The sequence below is a fragment of the Gopherus flavomarginatus genome, chromosome 9 (genome assembly GCF_025201925.1).
Source record: "Gopherus flavomarginatus isolate rGopFla2 chromosome 9, rGopFla2.mat.asm, whole genome shotgun sequence".
NCBI lineage: Eukaryota > Metazoa > Chordata > Testudines > Testudinidae > Gopherus > Gopherus flavomarginatus.
In genome coordinates this window covers 72,161,691-72,181,873 of record NC_066625.1, presented here as the reverse complement: position 1 = coordinate 72,181,873, position 20,183 = coordinate 72,161,691, and the positions used below count along the sequence as shown (strand labels likewise).

General features: G+C 42.8%; 1 protein-coding gene across 2 annotated transcripts in view; it reads left to right on the top strand.

Annotated features, from left to right (window-relative positions):
• The window catches only part of FBN1 (fibrillin 1), a 226,958-nt gene extending 207,222 nt beyond the window's left edge, over positions 1-19,736 (top strand). For both annotated transcript variants that reach the window (XM_050966864.1, XM_050966863.1), the window contains exons 58-66: positions 158-364; positions 2,076-2,201; positions 2,429-2,551; positions 4,720-4,836; positions 6,122-6,250; positions 7,741-7,860; positions 13,620-13,851; positions 15,424-15,601; positions 18,463-19,736. In XM_050966864.1, coding sequence (XP_050822821.1) covers positions 158-364; positions 2,076-2,201; positions 2,429-2,551; positions 4,720-4,836; positions 6,122-6,250; positions 7,741-7,860; positions 13,620-13,851; positions 15,424-15,601; positions 18,463-18,852 — 1,622 coding nt within the window. In that variant the 3' untranslated portion in view covers positions 18,853-19,736. The remainder of the gene's footprint in view (positions 1-157; positions 365-2,075; positions 2,202-2,428; positions 2,552-4,719; positions 4,837-6,121; positions 6,251-7,740; positions 7,861-13,619; positions 13,852-15,423; positions 15,602-18,462) is intronic.
• The last annotated feature ends 447 nt before the right edge of the window (positions 19,737-20,183 follow it).

Sequence of the window (20,183 nt, the reverse complement as noted above, 5' to 3'; positions counted from 1 at the left end):
TCTTGCTGCTGCCAGACTTTCATTCTCACTTCCACAGTCCCAGGGTTAAGTATGCTTCCCTTTCTTTGATATTTCTGTCTAAATTCCTAATATGTCATGACCCGCCCCCACAGCCATTGCCTCTAGTACTCTACTTGCAACATAATTTGTCTTTCAGACAACAGAGAGGGCTACTGCTTCACTGAAGTGTTACAAAGTCTGTGTCAGATTGGATCAAGCAATAGGAACTCTGTCACAAAGTCTGAATGCTGCTGCGACGGTGGGCGCGGCTGGGGGCCAAACTGTGAGATCTGCCCCTTCCCAGGCACCGTGGCCTTTAAAAAGCTTTGCCCCCATGGCCGAGGATACATGACCAATGGAGCAGGTACTTCTGTCTGTAAAAGTTTAAGGGGAAATCTGCAATCAAAAGACCACATTAGTGACCGTGAAATCAAGAGATAAAGTATAAACTCCATTTGCTGCCCCTTTGAGCACATGGGAATCCTCTATTGTAATACATAGGCATTTGTGTCCAAATTTTCTGCAAGCTTTCCAATGGTGAGAATGCAGAATTTGCTGAGGACCTACATGCATAGGCAAAAAGGTGTTTGAGCAGCGAGCTCAGGTGGTTAGGCACCAACTAAATCCCAAATTTCAGCAGGCTCCCCAGATCATTCGCTGGCAGGATGTACATTTGTATGCAGACATCAGGTAATCAGGCACATGGACGTGCAGTGGTGCTGAGACAATTTGTACAGTGGGGGTGCTGAGAGCCATTGAACCAAACTGTAAACCCTATACATGATGGAAACCACTTCAAGCCAGGGGGTGCAGCAGCACCCCTAGTTCCAGCACCTATGTGACCGTGGATGTTTGCACACTCAAATTTGAGCTCTTTGCCTGTGCCTAATGGAGGACACTTGAAACCTGGCATTTGTGTTTGGTGTAATTACCTGTTTGGTTTGATTAAAGATAACTGGACAAAAACATACAATGGACTTAATAGGATCTACAGTTAAACACATCACTGAGTACTCCAAATGACCCAGGGAACGTTTCAGCACAGTAGTCCCTGATGCTAAGCATTGGTGTTTTTCACCAGCTCTTAGAAGTGTTGTTCCCTCCCCATCCCAAGATCATGGGCTCCTGCTCAGTGTGATGCCCCAGCATGCTCTTGGTTGGTGAGTTGCATGCACGCGCCCCGTGAACAATGCTGGAGCCATGGAGAGATAAGTCCCATTTACCCCAATACTGCATCGTTTGGTGAAGTTTTTTTTTCTAATGTGCTGTGCTAACTAAAACACCTTGGGGGAGGAGAAGGTGGAAAACTTCCTTTAAAACATGCAGTATTGGAAAAGTGGGACTTTAGCTTGCTCTGGGTAGTCCCCAGTGATGTTCAGTGGTGGTGTGAGCTGTCAGCAGCAAAGTTTATGCTGCAGTGTTACAATCCGCTTCGCAAACCTGCAAGAAACGTAATACTTAAAGGATAACATTTTCAAGAGTGCTTAAGTCACTTTGACTTTTGAGGTAGGTTATTAAATACATAGCAGCCAGATTTGTAAAGGCACATAAAGAAGCAAACAGGTGCCTAGTGGAATTTTCATAAGCACCTATCTGCATCTTTAGGCATCGAAATACCTTTAAAAATCTGGCCCTATGTGATCTTTGAAAATGGGACTTCAGCTCAGAAGTCACTTATGTGATTTTGAAAATGTTATGCAAATTCACTTGCAAATATGCTGAAATATCTCTGTTAATTTTCTTTGGGCCAGATTTTTAAAAGAAGATGTGAGCTTCATCACTGGCTTAAATGGGAGCTTTAACAAGTCTTTTATTTGAGGTTCTTGATAGGACCTCTTACTCTGTTCATTTGCATTTAAAGCTTGCTCATTACATTTAAATGTTCAATTTGTGCTGCATTGCCTAAATCCATGCATATTTTTCTTTCTAAAGATACAAGCCTCCTAAATGCATGGGGCATTTCATTATTTGGATGTTGCGTTTTTCTTGTCAAAGCACAGGAGTCTCACTGGAATCAGGTACGGTAATTTCCTATTATTTGTCTTCTCTCTGAATTTATATTTATTGCATTGCAGATATTGATGAGTGCAAGGTTATTCACGATGTCTGCCGAAATGGAGAGTGCGTCAATGAGCGAGGATCATATCGCTGCATATGTAAACCTGGCTATACTCCAGATATAACAGGCACCCTTTGCGTAGGTAGGTTTTCCATTATTTTACACCTGCCAGTACATTACTAAAAAGATGAACTTGAATGGAAATTTCCAGGAATAAGAAATAAGGGTTTTCTTTCATCATAGGAAAACAAAACGTCATGTGTTACCAGACTTCGGGGGAATATTTTTGTGCGAAGTAATATCCTGGATATTCTTCATTTCCAATCTTGGTTGATATCGCCAAAAAGAGTCTGTTTTTTATCATTTTAGATCTGAATGAATGTAACCAGTCCCCTAAGCCTTGCAATTTCATCTGCAAGAACACAGAAGGGAGTTACCAGTGTTCGTGTCCAAAAGGGTACATCTTACAAGAGGACGGGAGAAGCTGTAAAGGTAAAAACTGAAAAGGAAAACTTGACTGGAGGAACTCTACATTTCACAGATTTGACTGTATCTGCCCAAAGATACATTTCACAGACAAATAGCTATCCAGATACGTGCCAAGGGTCTGACTCTGGTGTAAATCAGGAGTATCTCCACTGAACCCTGCTGTCTAAAACTGGAGTAAATGTGAGAGCAGAGGCGAGCCCAAAGATATTGGAGACAGTTGGAATATTCCAGTAACTATAGCAGTGAATATTTTTTTTAAGACTTTTCTTTATCAATATTTGCTCCCTGGTATAAATAATTTTTCTTCTGATTTTAAGCATGTTGATTTAAGCCATGCCTTGTGATAATAATTTCACTTTAATTAATGCACGTTATAATAGCTCAGACTGAATGTTTGCAACAAAAAGATCAACTAGTTCTGCAATACACTGTCAAGCATCAGCAGTGTTTTAACTAACCATTCCTGCAGCACTGGATGAGAGAGGGAAATGAGAGGAGAATATTCTAACTCCTCCGTTTCTTTCCTTGGCTTCCATCTCTCAGTAACCTTGGCATCATGCTCAACCGTCACCTTTCTTCTTTCTTCCACATCTCTCCTGTCTAAAAAGCTGCCTTTTAACCTCTAAATTATTGTCTCTTCCTGTTAAGGGCCTACTACAGGAGTGGGTGGGTGAAGTTCTGTAGCCAGGAATGTGCAGGAGGTCAGACTAGATGATCATGATGGTCCCTTCTGAGACCATATTGCCTAAACATATAACTGCTTTGACTCCACCAATTCTGAAACTCTCATCTGTGCCTTCATTTCTCCTCCCCTTGTCTAAAGCAACTCCCAGTTCCATGGCTTTCTCAGGTCCCAGTGCCCTACAATCAAGCTCTCCACTGTTGCTGCCCACTTTCTCACAAGTCCCAAGAGGAACTACCAATAAACCTCATTTCTTAAACAGCCTCACTGGTGCCCCCATGCAGATCCAGTTCAGGGATATTCTCTATCTCTCCTCCTCTGCACTGCTTCTGCTCATCTAGCAACCTGTCTCCTCTTTGTCTCTTTCTGCATAACCATTGGTTGGAGAGACCTCTCTTCTGCAGGCTTTGTCATCTGGAAGAGTCTCTCTGTAGCTCTATATCTTGTCCAATTTCCATCTTTTTTCAAATTTCACCTTAAAATGATGAAATTTTCTCTATCGCCAGTAATTTCCATTTTGCTCTTCCTTTGTTGCTGGCTTTATGGCTGCATGCTAACATGTATTCATCCTAGAGAACCAACTTTTTCAGTGCTGAGAGGTGGAGCTCCACATGCAAAGAGGAGCTTGTGCAATTACACGTCTGCAAGTGCACATACTGCATACTGCAACTGCATAGGCAAGTAGGTAGCTGTGTACTTAAATTCCTGTTCGCATTTGCAATAATATCCCATTTATGAGTATTTGTGGTAAAGGTGCACAATACTGTGGAAGCACCTTTGCGTGTGTATTGAAAATTTGGTCCATAATTTCTGGAATTTATACAATACGCTGTCATCTGGCCCGCGGTATTTCATTCTGTGAAAGCATTTTTAGGTCAAATCTCCAATCCTGCAATGGCTTGTAGCTCCCTTCACATGTAGTCCTACTATATTCAAAAGGGCTCTGCATGCACATCACAGTCTGCACTAAGGGAACCCACTGCAGCATCATGGGCATCATCATCTATCTGAAAGATGCTACTACAAAACAAGTGTATGCTACCACTGAAGTCAGTTGTCTTCCAAAGGAGCTTCAGCAGGCTATAAACTGTATTCTGCTGAAATGGGCTGTAATCCCAAAGGAACTATTTAAACAATAATGACAAAGTAAAATGGCATTTCCTATGCCAACTTTGGAATTGCTGTTGTACCCACAGGGGCTTTACTCAACCCTTTGATATTTAAGGGCATTACTTAAATACATCAAAATGTAATGTTACTTGCCTGAAGCTCACTAGCTGACAACAGGCAAGGTCCTCTGACTGGTATCACGTTCTGCTCTGCTAGAGCACTGGGCCAGGCCTCTGCAATATATTTTTGCGTTCTACTCTTCTACAACATATTTATATGTTGAACCGCTAGCTAGCAGCCACTTCTCTCGGTGTCTACATTGAATGTCAGCACCTTGGTAGGGACTGAAAATGAAAGGAATGTTGATTTACTCTTTCAGATCTCGATGAATGTGCAACGAAACAGCATAACTGCCAGTTCCTGTGTGTCAACACCATAGGGGGCTTCACTTGTAAATGTCCTCCTGGTTTCACTCAGCATCATACAGCGTGTATTGGTAAGTGACATTGGACGTTGCTCTTCATTAAGGGGAAACTCCCATTTGAGGATTCTTATTGCATCTCATTCCTGATGGTGTTGTATCAGGATGAGGAATTCATCTTCCAGAAGAAATGAGGTGCAGAAATGGAGGCTATTTATGCTGAATACTGGACCAGATTCTGCTCCCGCTTACGCAGGGCAACCACAAAGGATGGAATTCGGCCTAATAAGTTTGTTGTGCAAACAGATTTCCTCTGCTGTGTCAGCTAGTACCAGTTATTTACTGTAGAAGAAACCAATATGTTTGTACAAAGAGCCACGGTTTTTTTAAACAGCCTCTATATTTTGCACCCACAGTTGGTTGCTGGTGTAAATGAGAGTGTCAGTGTCTATATGAATGCACCAGCAAATCAGGTAGTTAGAGTCCTAGGAACAGAGAAGGACTGCACTGGATGAAAGAGTAGGGGCAGAGGTGGAAAAAGGGCCCTTCCTCCCTCCCCGTGTCCCTTGTTTCCTGCACACAAGTCTTTGAGTTCCCTAAGTGCAAGAACTGTACACTGATTGCATGTGCATGTTTCTGACCCTTTCTTCACTAGTTAGAAGCAGTTTCAGTGTTGTGCGTGTAGTTGGGTCCAACGTTAACATATCTTTAATAAGTTAGCCCTAAATGTTTGCATTTGAACAACTTGGCCTATGTATACATCCATATTAGATCAGTTTAAATGTAAAGTAGAATCTCTCCTTTTCAGTTCTGTAATCTGGATCTTGAGTCTAGTATTCTGTGCTCCTGTGGCATCAGTGTCTGTGCTGTGTATGCAAGGAGCAGAATCATAGAATATCAGGGTTGGAAGGGACCTCAGGAGGTCATCTAGTCCCACCCACTGCTCAAAGCAGGACCATTCCCCAGACAGATTTTTTGCCCCAGATCCCTAAATGGCCCCCTCAAGGATTGAACTCACAACCCTGGGTTTAACAGGCCAATGCTCAAACCACTGAGCTATCCTCCACCTCCTCCCCTCAGTCAAGATCCAGCATGAAGGTATGAGAGCAGTTCCCTTCAAACTGTATCTCCTGATAGTGTTGTCAAGTGGAAAAGTAGGGATTTCTCTCTCCCCTTTCTTTGATGCAAGGTACAGGATGGAAAGGAGCGCGGTGTCAGTCATGTCAATGTCTTGTGTCACTTATGTTTCTCTTCTGCTTTTCATGCACTCTTATACTATTAATATCCTTGAATGATCGTCTTTGAGATGAGTAATTACCTTCCAGAACAGCACTAATACTTTCATCTATTTTACTTTTAGATAATAATGAATGTGCCTCTGAAATCAATCTGTGTGGAGCGAGAGGTATTTGCCAGAACACACCAGGAAGCTTCACGTGTGAATGCCAGCGTGGCTTTTCCCTTGATCAGACTGGAGTCAGCTGTGAAGGTAGGCACACTAAATAGTACAGACCACTTGAGCCCGCTGGTCTTCTATTGTCCCAACATGAGCCTGGGGCATCCGGCATTATAAACTCAAAGACAACAGCACATAGACTTGTGCTGCCTCACTGGGGATTTGGGGAATAAGACGGTTCCTCTTGGATTTCCCTTCACTTCTCCCCACAGGCATGAGGAGATGGTGATCTTCCCTCTGTGCTGAGCCAAGCGCCTCTGTTCCAAACTGAACATTGTGTGGTGACTTCCTGTTGAATTTTGCCCCAGAATTTGTGAAACCCTTCCCTTGCTATGGGAGTTGTTGCTATTTGTAGATCAGCTTTGATATACATTAAAAACAATAAGATCTCCAAGGGGCAAAACACAGACAATGAGGTTAGAATCCTGGATGCCTTGATTTTCTGATGGCTCTGTCTGAGTGTGGAAGGGAATTCTACTGTGTGGATCCTATTCAGCCCTAGTGAAAGCAGACACAACTCCACTGAAGTCAGTAGATGTGCCAGTAATGAATTTGGCCTCGTATACATGCCCCATAGAAGAAGGGAACAGTAATCATGCATCTGATGTGAGTACGCAAGGAAATACTCACACACATTGCTCTCAGCTGTGCAGTTTCACTTCCATTGAAGTTAGTAGGAGCTGTACTTGAAGTACTGTATTTGAAGTCATTTGCATCCAGGAGCCAATTCAAAGCTGGAGTAAGCAAGTGCATGCAACACCATTAACTTAAACCAGCTCTGAATTTGGCTCTCCCTGTCTAGTTTAGAAGAAAGATTACAGTATGAAGCACAAAGGAGCACTGTGCACAGTCAATTTCAGCGTGTAATGCAAATTAGTGCATGTGTGAAGTAGAAGAGTGATTGATGCCTGAGTAATGAAGGTTAATAGAATTTGTAAAGAAAGAAGAATCAGAAAGATAGAACCTAAAATGTTTAATAAAAACCAATCCTTTTTTATGACAAACTTTATTTCATCTTACAATGCACGTTTAAAATGCACATTATATTCTTTTTTAAATGGCCTTCATTTAGATCTTTTTGTCTGCCAGTGCTTCCATTCAGTCATAAACGCTCCATTCTTAAGGAATGCAACAACATGTAATGTGTACTGCTTAAATTCTGAGCAAAATATTTTACAGGCCACTGTTTCTAGGATACACTGCTTTCAGTTTTAAAAAAGTTGATCACATTTTGTGTCATAAAATAATTCCCAAATGACGAGAGAACTAACACGAGAAGCCACTGAAGTTAGCTTACTCCTCCTCTGGTATTCCTCTCTCTTACAGTTTTATATTGCCGCTCATATTTGCTCACCTTTCACAAATTCTCCTCACTGATCACATGACATTGATTTTGGAGGCTAGGAGGATTAAAAAGGAAAGAAAAAAACCTTGTTTAGAAACCACGGAAAATACAGTATTACTTAATATCTCTGTTGAGAAGAGAGAATTCCTGAAACTTGGACTGTGTCTCACCCTTTTAGATGTTGATGAATGTGATGGAAACCACCGGTGCCAGCATGGTTGCCAGAATATAATTGGAGGATACAGGTGTAGCTGCCCACACGGATATCTCCAGCATTACCAATGGAACCAATGTGTTGGCAAGTCACTTTTCTTTGTGAACAAAATAAAATACACCATAATTGTGTTAGCAACAAGATTTGGGGGGAGGAGGGGAGGAGTGTTTCTGTATTTTGTTTAGCCACGTGTTCCATAAAACTCTGTCCCGCAGAAGGCAAACCTGATACGATACTGTGTCCCTCTTGTGACATTCTGAGCATTCTCAACTCCCATTGAAGTCCAATGAGCAAAGCCCTGCTTCAGCAAAGCACTTAATCAGAGCTAAGTGTGTGCTAGTGAGTAGTCACATTGACTTCAAGGGAACTATACTCATATGCTTAAGTACTTTGACTCAGACATGGCCCAAATGCAGAAAACCTTACTCAGCTGTCTCTATCTTTACTCAGACAGGACTGTAATTGAGAGTTGACAATACACAGCAGCTGGCGCAATCCAAATACAGGGTTTGATTCTAATAGACCTGTAAGATTAAACATCTAGCACAACACTTTGCAAGCATCTAATATTCTAGGACAATCCTGCTGCATCTGCACCTCCATCTTTTAGCTACAGTCCCACAAGTGGGCTGTTGAGTATGAGAACTAGCTTTAAAATCTGCTGAGATCACGTGGGTGAATGATAGGTTCTCGTAAGGCTTTGTGGAGGTTTGCCCACATTACAAATCTAAAACATGATTTGTCAAAATTCAGCCAGATTTGACTGTATCTGCCCAAAGATACTTCCGCAGAGCTTAGGGGTAAAGTTTACAAGGAGAACCTCCCCAACACTGTTTCTGCTATTGGTTCTTCAGTGTGTTAGGAAATAAATTCACCTGCAGATTAAAATGAAACATTTGATCCCCATCTAAAATTTGGTTACATCCCAAGTTGCTGTGACCCACATCAGCGGGGTTACTCCTGGAGAATGTTACTCTTCAATGAATCCTGTGGCACCTTATAGACTAACAGACGTTTTGGAGCATGAGCTTTCATGGGTGAATACCCACTTCTTCAGATGCATGTGGTGGAAATATCCAGGGGCAGGTATATATGCTAGCAAGCAAGCTAGAGATAATGAGGTCAGTTCAATCAGGGAGGATGAGGCCCTGTTCTAGCAGTTGAGGTGTGAAAACCAAGAGAGGAGAAACTGGTTCTGTAGTTGGCAAGCCATTCACAGTCTTTGTTCAATCCTGAGCTGATGGTGTCAAATTTGCAGATGAACTGAAGCTCAGCAGTTTCTCTTTGAAGTCTGGTCCTGAAGTTCTTTTGCTGCAGGATGGCCACCTTAAGGTCTGCTATAGTGTGGCCAGGGAGGTTGAAGTGCTCTCCTACAGGTTTTTGTATATTGCCATTCCTAATGTCTGATTTGTGTCCATTTATCCTTTTCCGTAGAGACTGTCCAGTTTGGCCGATGTACATAGCAGAGGGGCATTGCTGGCATATGATGGCGTATATTACATTGGTGGATGTGCAGGTGAATGAACCAGTGATGGTGTGGCTGATCTGGTTAGGTCCTGTGATGGTGTGGCTGGTGTAGATATGTGGGCAGAGTTGGCATCGAGGTTTGTTGCATGGATTGGTTCCTGAGCTAGAGTTATTATGGTGCGGTGTGCAGTTACTGGTGAGAATATGTTTCAGGTTGGCAGGTTGTCTGTGGGCAAGGACTGGCCTGCCACCCAAGGCCTGTGAAAGTGTGGGATCATTGTCCAGGATGGGTTGTAGATCCTTGATGATGCGTTGGAGGGGTTTTAGCTGGGGGCTGTATGTGATAACCAGTGGAGTCCTGTTGGTTTCTTTCTTGGGTTTGTCTTGCAGTAGGAGGCTTCTGGGTACACGTCTGGCTCTGTTGATCTGTTTCCTTATTTCCTCGTGCGGCTATTGTAGTTTTGAGAATGCTTGGTGGAGATTTTGTAGGTGTTGGTCTCTGTCTGAGGGGTTAGAGCAGATGCAGTTGTACCTCAGTGCTTGGCTGTAGACAATGGATCGTGTGATGTGTCCGGGATGGAAGCTGGAGGCATGAAGGTAGGCATAGCGGTCCGTAGGTTTTCGATATAGGGTGGTGTTAATGTGACCATCACTTATTTGCACCGTGGTGTCAAGAAAGTGGACTCCCGTGTAGATTGGTCCAGGCTGAGGTTGATGGTGGGGTGGAAGCTGTTGAAATCATGGTGGAATTTTTCCAGAGTCTCCTTCCCATGGGTCCAGATGATGAAGATGTCATCAATGTAGCGTAGGTAGAGAAGAGGCGTGAGCGGACGAGAGCTGAGGAAGCGTTGTTCCAGGTCGGCCATAAAGATATTGGCATATTGTGGGGCCATGTGGGTGCCCATAGCAGTGCCACTGATCTGGAGATATATATTGTCATCAAATTTGAAATAGTTGTGTGCAAGTATAAAGGCACAGAGCTCAGCAGCCAGTTGTGCTGTGGCATCATCAGGGATAGCGTTCCTGACAGCTTGTATTCCATCTGTGTGTGGGATGTTTGTGTAGAGAGCCTCTACATCCATGGTGGCTAGGATGGTGTTTTCTGGGAGGTGACCAATGCATTGTAGTTTCCTCAGGAAATCAATGGTGTCACGGAGATAGCTGGGAGTGCTGGTGGCATAGGGTCTGAGTAGAGAGTCCATATATCCAGACAGTCCTTCAGTGAGAGTGCCAATGCCCGAGATAATGGGGCGTCCAGGATTTCCGGGTTTGTGGATCTTGGGTAGTAGATAGAATAACCCTGGTCGGGGCTCTAGGGGTATGTTCATTTCTTCTGGTGTTAGTGTAGGGAGTGTCCTGAGTAGATGCTGTAGTTTCTTAGTATATTCCTCAGTGGGATCTGAGGGAAGTGGCCTGTAGAATTTGGTATTGGAGAGTTGTCTGGCGGCCTCCTTTTGGTAGTCAGACCTGTTCATGATGACAACGGCACCTCCTTTATCAGCCTCTTTGATGATAATGTCAGGGTGGTTTCTGAGGCTGTGGATGGCATTGCGTTCTGCACGACTTAGGTTGTGAGGCAAGCGATGTTGTTGTTCCACGATTTCTGCCTGTGCACGCTGGCGGAAGCATTCAATGTATAGGCCCAGACTGTCATTTCGACCCTCAGGAGGAGTCCATGTGGAGTTCTTCTTCTTGTGCTGTTGGTGGGAGGGCAACTGTGTATCAGTGCACTGTTCAGTGTTGTCCTGGAAGTATTCTTTGAGTCGGAGACGGCGAAAAGTGCCACAGGATTCTTTGCTGCTTTTACAGATCCAGGCTAACACGGCTACCCCTCTGATACTTTACTCTTCAATGTGACTTCAGCAGACAGATTTGGGCCCTATGTGTCCCAGAAGTCATAGGAAACAACTCTGTATTATGCTGCAGCAGGGCAACATGAACCTGCCATATTCAAATGATAGACACATTATTTTTCTGCTAGCTAGGATTGCATGTATTTCCAGTCTGATTTAATTGAGTTCCACACAAGCTGCAGTTTTGCATGGATGGCTAAAGAGATATGTTTGATGACCCCATCTTTGAGAATTAAGAGCCTCATACTCTTTGTTTGGCTCTGTTTTTAAGAGCATATAAAAATGCCTTTGTTCATTATCGTTCTGCTGCTCTAGGGAGGTCTCTGCTTTTAATTATGTTTACTAAACTTTCTGACATATTACACAGCCCTGGATGGGGAGTCTAGACATTTCTGCTCCAGTTCTCAATGCGTTTTACATGCATGGGAATTTGAGATTCATTCAAAAAATGTTTGGTTATGGAAAGATTTAATTAAATGTGGGAGAGAGGAGAGATTTGATTTAAATTGGGATTTAATTCACCCTTTTAAAAACAACCTGAAAAGAATAAGCTGTAATTTCCAGCTCTCTTAAATATTAAGGATGGAGGAATTCTCTCTGAGCGCCTCAAACTATATTTTGGGTCTTTATTGCTTGTAATTGAAACCCATGTCTTGCAGGATGATTCCGCAGTTGAAACTCATTTTTCTAGCTAAAGTGAAGCATACGCTACCAATGTTTGTTAAAAATGAGTGAGCCCCTGATAAGCTGGGCTGATACCAATGGATCCTCTCTATAGGATATATTTATTATATCATTTTCCACTGGATTTTTCTCTTCTTTTCCTCATCACAGTCCCCCTATAAATAGAAATCAATACTTAAATTCTAGTTCAACGGTTCTCAGCCAGGGGTCCGGGGCCTACTGGGGGGGCCGCGAGCAGTTTTCAGGGTCTGCCAAAATAAACCAGAGAGTAGGGTCAGTGTTAGACTCACTGTGTGAAGCCGAAGCTCAAACAACATAGCTTTCTGGGCCCCCTGTGGCATAGGGACCCAGGCAGTTGACCTGCTTGCTACCCCCTAATGCTAGCCCTGGCGTTTAATCTACTGGATATGCAGAAAAAGTTGTGGAACAGGCAGGCCATGGAGTTTTTATAGCATGGGCTGTGGGGGGGGCTCAGAAAGAAAAAGGTTGAGAACCCCTGTTCTAGCTGATTCAACATTAGGTAAAATGAGTTCACCTTTCTTAGTTGCTGTGGTTGTTATAACCTTCTTATAACCCAAACTTACATTCATAATGTAGGCAAGATAACCATGAGTTCAGCAGCAAATAAGTATGTAGGTTTGAGCCATAGTTAGTGACATAGAACCCAAACCTGTCCTTGTTTTAGTTAATGACTAAACTCCTGTGGACTTCAGGGAGTCAAGGTCAGGCTGTAGGTTCTACTATTTCCTGAATGAAAGAGTATGAATGTCTTAAGTATGGTGAGATATTAATCTGGGGCCCCTGGGCCTACCACAGGGGAAGAATTTTTGTCACACGCTTTTGCAGGACTGTTCCTTCATGTAATTTGGCAATCTTGAATCTGCAAACCATTTATGTCTTTTTGATCTTATTACATGAAGTGTACAGGGACTTTTTGATGTTGCTGCAACACACATTTAGTTAATCACCGAAGAATGCTTTGGTTCCTCCCATGTCTTGTACAGTGTGTGACTGCTTCTCTAGCCCAGGCAGTTCTGTTGTCTGCCAAGCCATAACTCAATATTGCAAGAAATGTAAGAGATTGCTTTAAAATATAAAAAAATAGCTAAACTTTGTCACAGAACAGAACCATTAAAAATCTAAAGGCACTCTTGAAAACATCCTGAACAATAAGCCATATATTTACTGTAGACAAGTCCAACCTGACCTCCAACTCACCATACCACTGAACTGGGGGAAAGTTCAGATCCAAACTTTGTCCATCTTTAATATTTACATATGCTTGCAAAGGGGCTTTAATACTATGCTTTTCCTGCTTATTTCTTCTGTAAGGAACTGTACCTCATCTATATCTCCTTTTTTAATCAAAGAAAGATTCAGTGGTTACAGAAGGTGTCATCCATTATTTCTTCATTCTTTCCCCTTAATGTTTTACAATATAATAAATATGGTGTTACCAGGCCAGCTCTTCAGCTTCATCCAGTTTACACTTGGCATAGCTGAGAAGGGAGGTGGGTGGGGAAGGTGACACATAAGCTACTGTTCTACTCTCTTCTCTTGAACTGGGCTGGGCTGGGCTGAAAAAGCTTCTGGTATAGTATAGAGTAGTCCAAGGGTTGCTCTGTGTTACTCTGGTTGCAGAGGTCTCCTAGGGACTGCTGCAGCAGCCAGGGATGAGGCAGGGCCCTGTTCTTGGATTTGATGCATGTGATGTGGCAGCATGTTTGAATCTGCTTAGTTATCAAGATTAGGCCTCTCTAAAGTTACAGAGGGGAGCGATAGACTGAATTAGTCCTAAGAATAAAAGCCAGTCTCTAATCTGCTGTGCTTCCCTTCCAGATGAAAACGAATGCCTCAGTGCACATGTTTGTGGAGGAGCATCTTGTCACAATACTTTGGGAAGCTATAAATGTATGTGCCCTACCGGATTTCAGTATGAACAATTTAGTGGAGGTTGCCAAGATGTCAATGAATGCAGTTCTGCACAAGCCCCATGCAGTTATGGTTGTTCAAATACTGATGGTGGCTATGTCTGTGGATGCCCACCTGGTTACTTCAGGATAGGACAAGGGTAAGGGCTTCTCATATTTAAACTAATAGCCATTAACTGGCAAAATCTGCTCCCTTGCCTCTGCTGAGGAGCTGCAGAACCAGTGGCAGCAGATCTGCTGGAAAAGGGGTAGGATTTGGGGAAGGTGTTCGAGAGTTTCACACTCCCTCCTGTGCTTGGAGCCAAGCTCTGCAAGGGAGATGAGGCAGGGCCGGAGGAGAGGTGAAGGTGGGGATGATGGATCTATAGCAAGATGGATTCTCTAGGCCTTGCCAAGGAAGTTTGGCTCAGGGCCACAAAGGACTCTACAAGCTGGAGTAGTGTCTGCTGAGCCACTCCTGTTGGGAGGGACGATTCCTCTCTTCCTTTGTTCTCCTACATAGAACCCCAGCACCTACCCCACATTCCTGAGCTGTGCACTAGGGAGATTTTCCCCCTCATTATGCACTTGATTCTTGTGCAGCATAGAGCTTCTCTCTAAGAAAAGGGGAGTTGTATGGCTCTAAAGACAATTGCTTTATCCCAGTCTTTTGCTGATGACGTTAGAATGAAATATCCTTATATTGGAGTGATCCTGTGTTTCTAGTTGAATGGCATCCAAGTTCCAAGGGAATTATTTTCTGTATATGTCTATGCTGGCATGAAAATTAGAGAATAATGTTCATTAGAACTTGATGTGCAACCTACAAAATACAGGCCTGGGTCTGAAGTCTTTCGGCACCTTTCCTTCCATTAGCTTCATTGAGACTTTTAGGTGTGTGAAGAATCTAGATTCAGGCACTTCGGTGGATGGGACAAAGATCCTGGCGTAAATTTTCAAAAGTGACCAGTGATTTATGGGTGCCCAACTTGAGGAATTTAAGATGAGAGGCTCAGTGCTTCCTGAATCTCCTCCATCAAGGTGTCTTGGATCGGGCACCCGAAATCACTAGCTACTTCTGAAAATCAGGGCCTGTGTTTATAAATCGTTATTTACATAGTATAGTATTAGTAAATCAGTAGTTACATACGGCCAAACATTGGAGGTCTTTTTTAGGAAAAGCCCCATTGGGCCACTTTCTCTGAAGCCAAAGTGTGACTGAGAAGAGAATTTGGCCTGTTGACCTCAGTAGGAATTTTGCCAGTTAAATTGGATACGTTATTTGTGTGTGTGTTTAGATCAGTATTTCCCTAACTTGGCACACTGCTTTGTGTAGGGAAAGCCCCTGGTGGTCTGGGCTGGGCTAGTTTGTTTACCTGCTGCATCGGCAGGTTCGGCCGATCGCAGCTCCCACTGGCCGCGGTTCGCTGCTCCAGGCCAATGGGAGCTGCTGGAAACAGCGGCGGCTGAGGGACATACTGGCTGCTGCTTCCAGCAGCTCCCATTGGCCTGGAGCAGTGAACCGGGGCCAATGAGAGCCGCGATTGGCCAGACCTGCAGACGCGGCAGGTAAACAAACCGGCCTGGCCTGCCAGGAGCTTTTCCTACACAAGCGGCGTCCCAAGTTTGGAAACACTGGTTTAGAGCAATACAAGTTCTTAATGTTGTATGAGTTTTTTCTTGAGGGGTGGAACTAATTTCATGGAACTAATTTTCACTTCTTAATTCATCAGACACTGTGTTTCTGGAGTGGGACTGGGTAAAGGTCATGGTCAAGAATTGCCCGTCAGCGGTGAAGTAGTTGACAACTCTCTCTCCCCCGAGGCTTGTTATGAATGTAAAATCAACGGTTATCCCAAGAGAGGAAGGAAGCGCAGAAGCACTAATGAAACTATTGCAAATGAAGCAGAGGTAATTGTCCTTCTTGGGGAGGGATTTTGGCTGTTTTCTGAGAGCCAGAATCAGAGACTTAGCATGCAAAGAAAGAATCCAGAGGGAAAAATTCAGACCACAGCCAGGCATGTCAGTTCAACATGGCCCAAGGAGTTGCTCTGGGACTCTGCATGTCTGGGGGGGCTTTCTGAACATACTCACAGTCATCATGGGGAGGTCATCCTTACAAGATCCTAACATGCTTGCTCATTTCCTGTTTCTTGTCAAACACTAAAGCTAAATGCCCATTCAACTCTCCAGCAAGGGTGAGCACAAGAGCAAGGATGATTCTCGATATCAAAGGACAGCATGAGTGTAGAACACTTTTGTGACCTTGTGGTCTCAAAACAGGGACATTTCGTTCTGGGAGTGGGTGAGTCCCCCACTGAAAGAGACTGTGTTGAGCATGGAGTGGGTGGTAGTGGGACCCTCTCCAAAGAAAATACTGTGTTCCAAAGGCAAAATACGGAAACTGCTGGGATTCCTGTGCATCCAGTCACTGCAGCCTTTCACAAGGTATGTGGACGTGCTTCTGGTCACCCACAATCTGGCTTTGGACCAATGGCTGTCAGAGACAGTTAGGCAAACAGTGTTCTCCCTGTGTGGCCCAGATAGCAGAGCTGGAAGCTGAATTCAGAACATAATTGTTGGAAGGTCACTTGAGTGACCAGTAGGTTTAATGTACATCTTTAGGTTGGGGTAACTGTGAAATTTAAATTACTACAGTCTGCTGTGATGCTCAGCCAACTCCCCCTCCTCCCCGCTGTTGTCATGGGCCTCCTGCACCAAGTAATGTTAATAATAGATGATGTAATGACCTGTATTTACAATAAAAACAGTATGTCGTGTGACTAGTTGCACCTATCTACAAGTCACCTTTCACTCAGTCCAATGGGAGACAGTCTTCTTTTCATTTTTAGCAAACATTCCTTAAAACAGATTCAAAGGAAAATAAACACTGCATCAGCCTCATCCTTACGGTTTGTTTTGAATTGACAAAAGCGAGTAACTTTGGTGTTAAAACAGTCAACCCTGCTCTGTTCTTAACTTGCCTGGCAGAAAAATGTTAGACTCCTTCTGTTTCCAGCACATTACAATGCCTGTGCACAAGAAGCCTTAGTGGCAGGTTCAACTTTGCATGTCCATTGACCAAATTCTGCACTCTGACTCAGCCGAATTCTCTCTCACTTTGATGGGAGATTTGTCTAACTGAAGGCTGCAGGATTTGGCTCCTTTCATAATTTGTAAGGCCGGAAGGGGCTATCGTGATCATCTGGTCTGAACTCTTGTATAGCACAGGCCAGAGAACTTCCTTCAATTAATTTATACTATAAAATTCATATTCTTCTTTTTGAGACATTTTAATTAATTTACATTAGAAATGACACCAGATCCAAGCTCATTTAATTGATTCCCTTCCATCTTCTCCAGCTGCTCTAAGACAACCATAAACTGATAGTGGCAGACTTTGCATTAAAATGCACAGAAGCTGTCAGGGAATGGGCCATTGCTGTGGTCTTCAGGTTGTACAGGTTTTTTTAGTTTTGTGTTGTGCATCCTGATGAGTATAACCCAGAAAACTTTAAAGGGCCTCCTAAAATGTCCCTGTACCATATGCACACTTACTGAGCTAAGTATCGTGCATGCTTTCAGCGTATATATATTTGCATGTGCAGATATCTCATCTTTTCATGTGCTAACACGGGGAATCAGGAACACCCTTCACACATGTAAAATAACTCAAGTTTGTGTGTGCAAGCCAAGTTGTGTACACAGGTACCTGATCCACATGTGCAAAAGTATGGGGGCTTTTGCCCACGAAAAAGTGTTTTGGGTGCACTTCTCTGGACCCCTTGAAATTGGTGCACAGTTTATGATCATGCAAGATCAATGATTTAGTAAAGCACAATAAATATACTTGAAGAAGAAGCTGTGTTGAGTGTGAAGCAAGCTGGAATGCCACAGGTTTGATAACTGTTCCCTAAAAATCATCAGGGTTTCAAAGCTTAGCATGTTTGCTAGCTGATGAAGGGTAATTTGTCGCTGTGGCTGAAGAATTACACTGGCATACCCTTGCCTGCTGCAGGAAGTTTCCAAATTAATATCGTTCCAGTTGGCATTCTTTTATGGTCCCTGAAACTCTGCCTTTTAGAAATGTTACTAATAACTCATCTCAGTGGAGTTTAGCTCATGTCTTATGTGAGTTCAATCACCTTGACTTCAGCTATATCTGCACTGGCTCTGCAGGTGTAATGTCCCACTTGGGTAGATATACACATGCTAGCTTTGATAGAGTGAGTATGCCTAAAATAGTGTAGACAGCACAGTGCAGGTGGTGGGAGACATTATCCACCCTGAATATAATCCGATCCAAGACCCATTAAATGACTTGCCTGCTCCACAAACCACATTACCTCACACAGCTCATTATTAGCTTCACTTCACTACTGCTTTTGACAGACTGGGAAGTGTGACACAGGTATGTGCACCCAGCGTGTGGAGGGTGAGAAAAGGGTCTGAACTCTGAAATGCATCATCTCAAAACTCTGAGAGCCGTGTGCAGCATGCAGCCTGAGGTGAGATGACCCATACAGAGAACGCTAGTTGCAAGTAGCTAAGACTTTTTTTTCTTTTGCCTTCATACACAGGACTAACTGCTCAGTTCAAGGTTCAAATCCTGCTCTGACCTGGACCCTCTGCTACTCAGTTGGAGCAAATGGGGTTGCCTGGCGTTTAAGACAGGCAACAACGTTTTTTATTAGATGGCCTCTTAAGTTGTTTATAAATGAATGAAACTGTTCTGTGGCAAAGCAGAGACTAATGTTAGTGTTCTTGTGCAGGATCAACCTGAGGTGGAACCAGAAGTCAGTCTTGCCAGTTGGGATAGTGAAAAAACAGCCGTCTTTTCCTTTAACATCTCTGGGCTTAATAACAAAGATCGCATCTTGGAACTTCTTCCTGCTCTCTCAACACTGACAAATCACAACCGATATTTAATTGACTCTGGAAACGAAGATGGTTTCTTTAGAATCAATCAGAAGGAAGGGATAAGCTACCTTCATTTCACAAAGAAGAAGCCAATACCTGGAACCTACTCATTACAAATCAGTAGTATTCCACTCTATAAAAAGAAGGAACTTAATCAGCTTGAAGACAAACATGACAAAGACTACCTCAGTGGTGAGCTGGGAGATAACCTGAAAATGAAAATTCAGATTTTGCTTCATTAATTCATCAACCAAAGACCAAATAATTAAAACCAAAGATAGACAGGTAGGACTGAATGTTCCTCCCAATCAGATTCTCCATATCATAGGTACAATCTTTCATGAGTACATTTGTATGAATGAGCACTATTATATTATTACATAAGCAAGGTACAGAATGAATACCCTAGATCAAAACAACCACTTTCTCAGGCTTCTTAAAGTGTAGCTGAGCTACCTTGATATGTTGAATCTTGAAAACTGGGACTTTTATCATTGGAGGTTGGCCACTGATGCTGAGACACATCATTTCAGCAGAGGTACAAGAACGTGCTTTCAACTGATGGACTTCTCTATTTTTGTAATTCTTAAACTTTTGCTTCTCCAACTACAACTTACTAGGTCAGCCATTTATGATATCCATTTGGTGCTAGTACATTTTCAATCTAGATTTATAAATGCACTGTAATATTTACACAACTTAGAAGCCAAAATTGCAATTATTCAGTCTACATACTTCAATCAACCAAAGTTAGCTCAGTAGTTTATCTCAGTTATGCCTATAATACAGTACATGTAAATTAAGTGTGTGTATACTGTAATCATACTATTTTTATCAATGAAGCATTTGTAAACTAGATTAATAATACCCTTAATGTGAGGGTTTGTAATGGTGCTTATAAAGACCAACTACTCGTTAACTGTATACACAAACCTGATGATGAAATTTCTGTGACTTACCAAAATGCACTGAGGTCAGTAGGGACCATTAAACATTCTCAGAAGTCAGATGATAATCAGTGCCATCCTACACCATGACATTATGTAATACATGTCAAGAGTACCCATAATCATTCGTATCAACAAGGGTTCAATGTCACAATAAAACAGTGGGTTTTTTTAGTTTATTCTGTGACTTTGTGTTTTTGCTAGTACTAGCTCTTCAGTGCACTAGACTGAATGTTTATGCTTCATGCATTCCTGTATAGTGGGGGATATACTGCATGTATAGGTGATTCGTTACTGAATATGTGCATCTGTAGTTTATCCAGTCTTCCTACAGAGGAAGACAGAAGAGAAATACAGAATTAGTCACAATACTAATTCAGCAATGGAATTCTTTAAAATGTAGCTCCCAAAGGGCAAGTTAGAACATTTCCAATAAGCTGACCTAAATAATCCTGTCAATCAGTAACTAATAGCCAAAACACGCAAAATTGGATGTTAAATCATTATTTGGAAAACATGCGCATTTTATTTCAAAAGTCTTGTCTCCTAAAGCCCCTTTGGCATGTATAAAGTATTCCATTCTTCCTCCTCCTCCCCTCCCCATGACATCTATTGTCAAATAATCC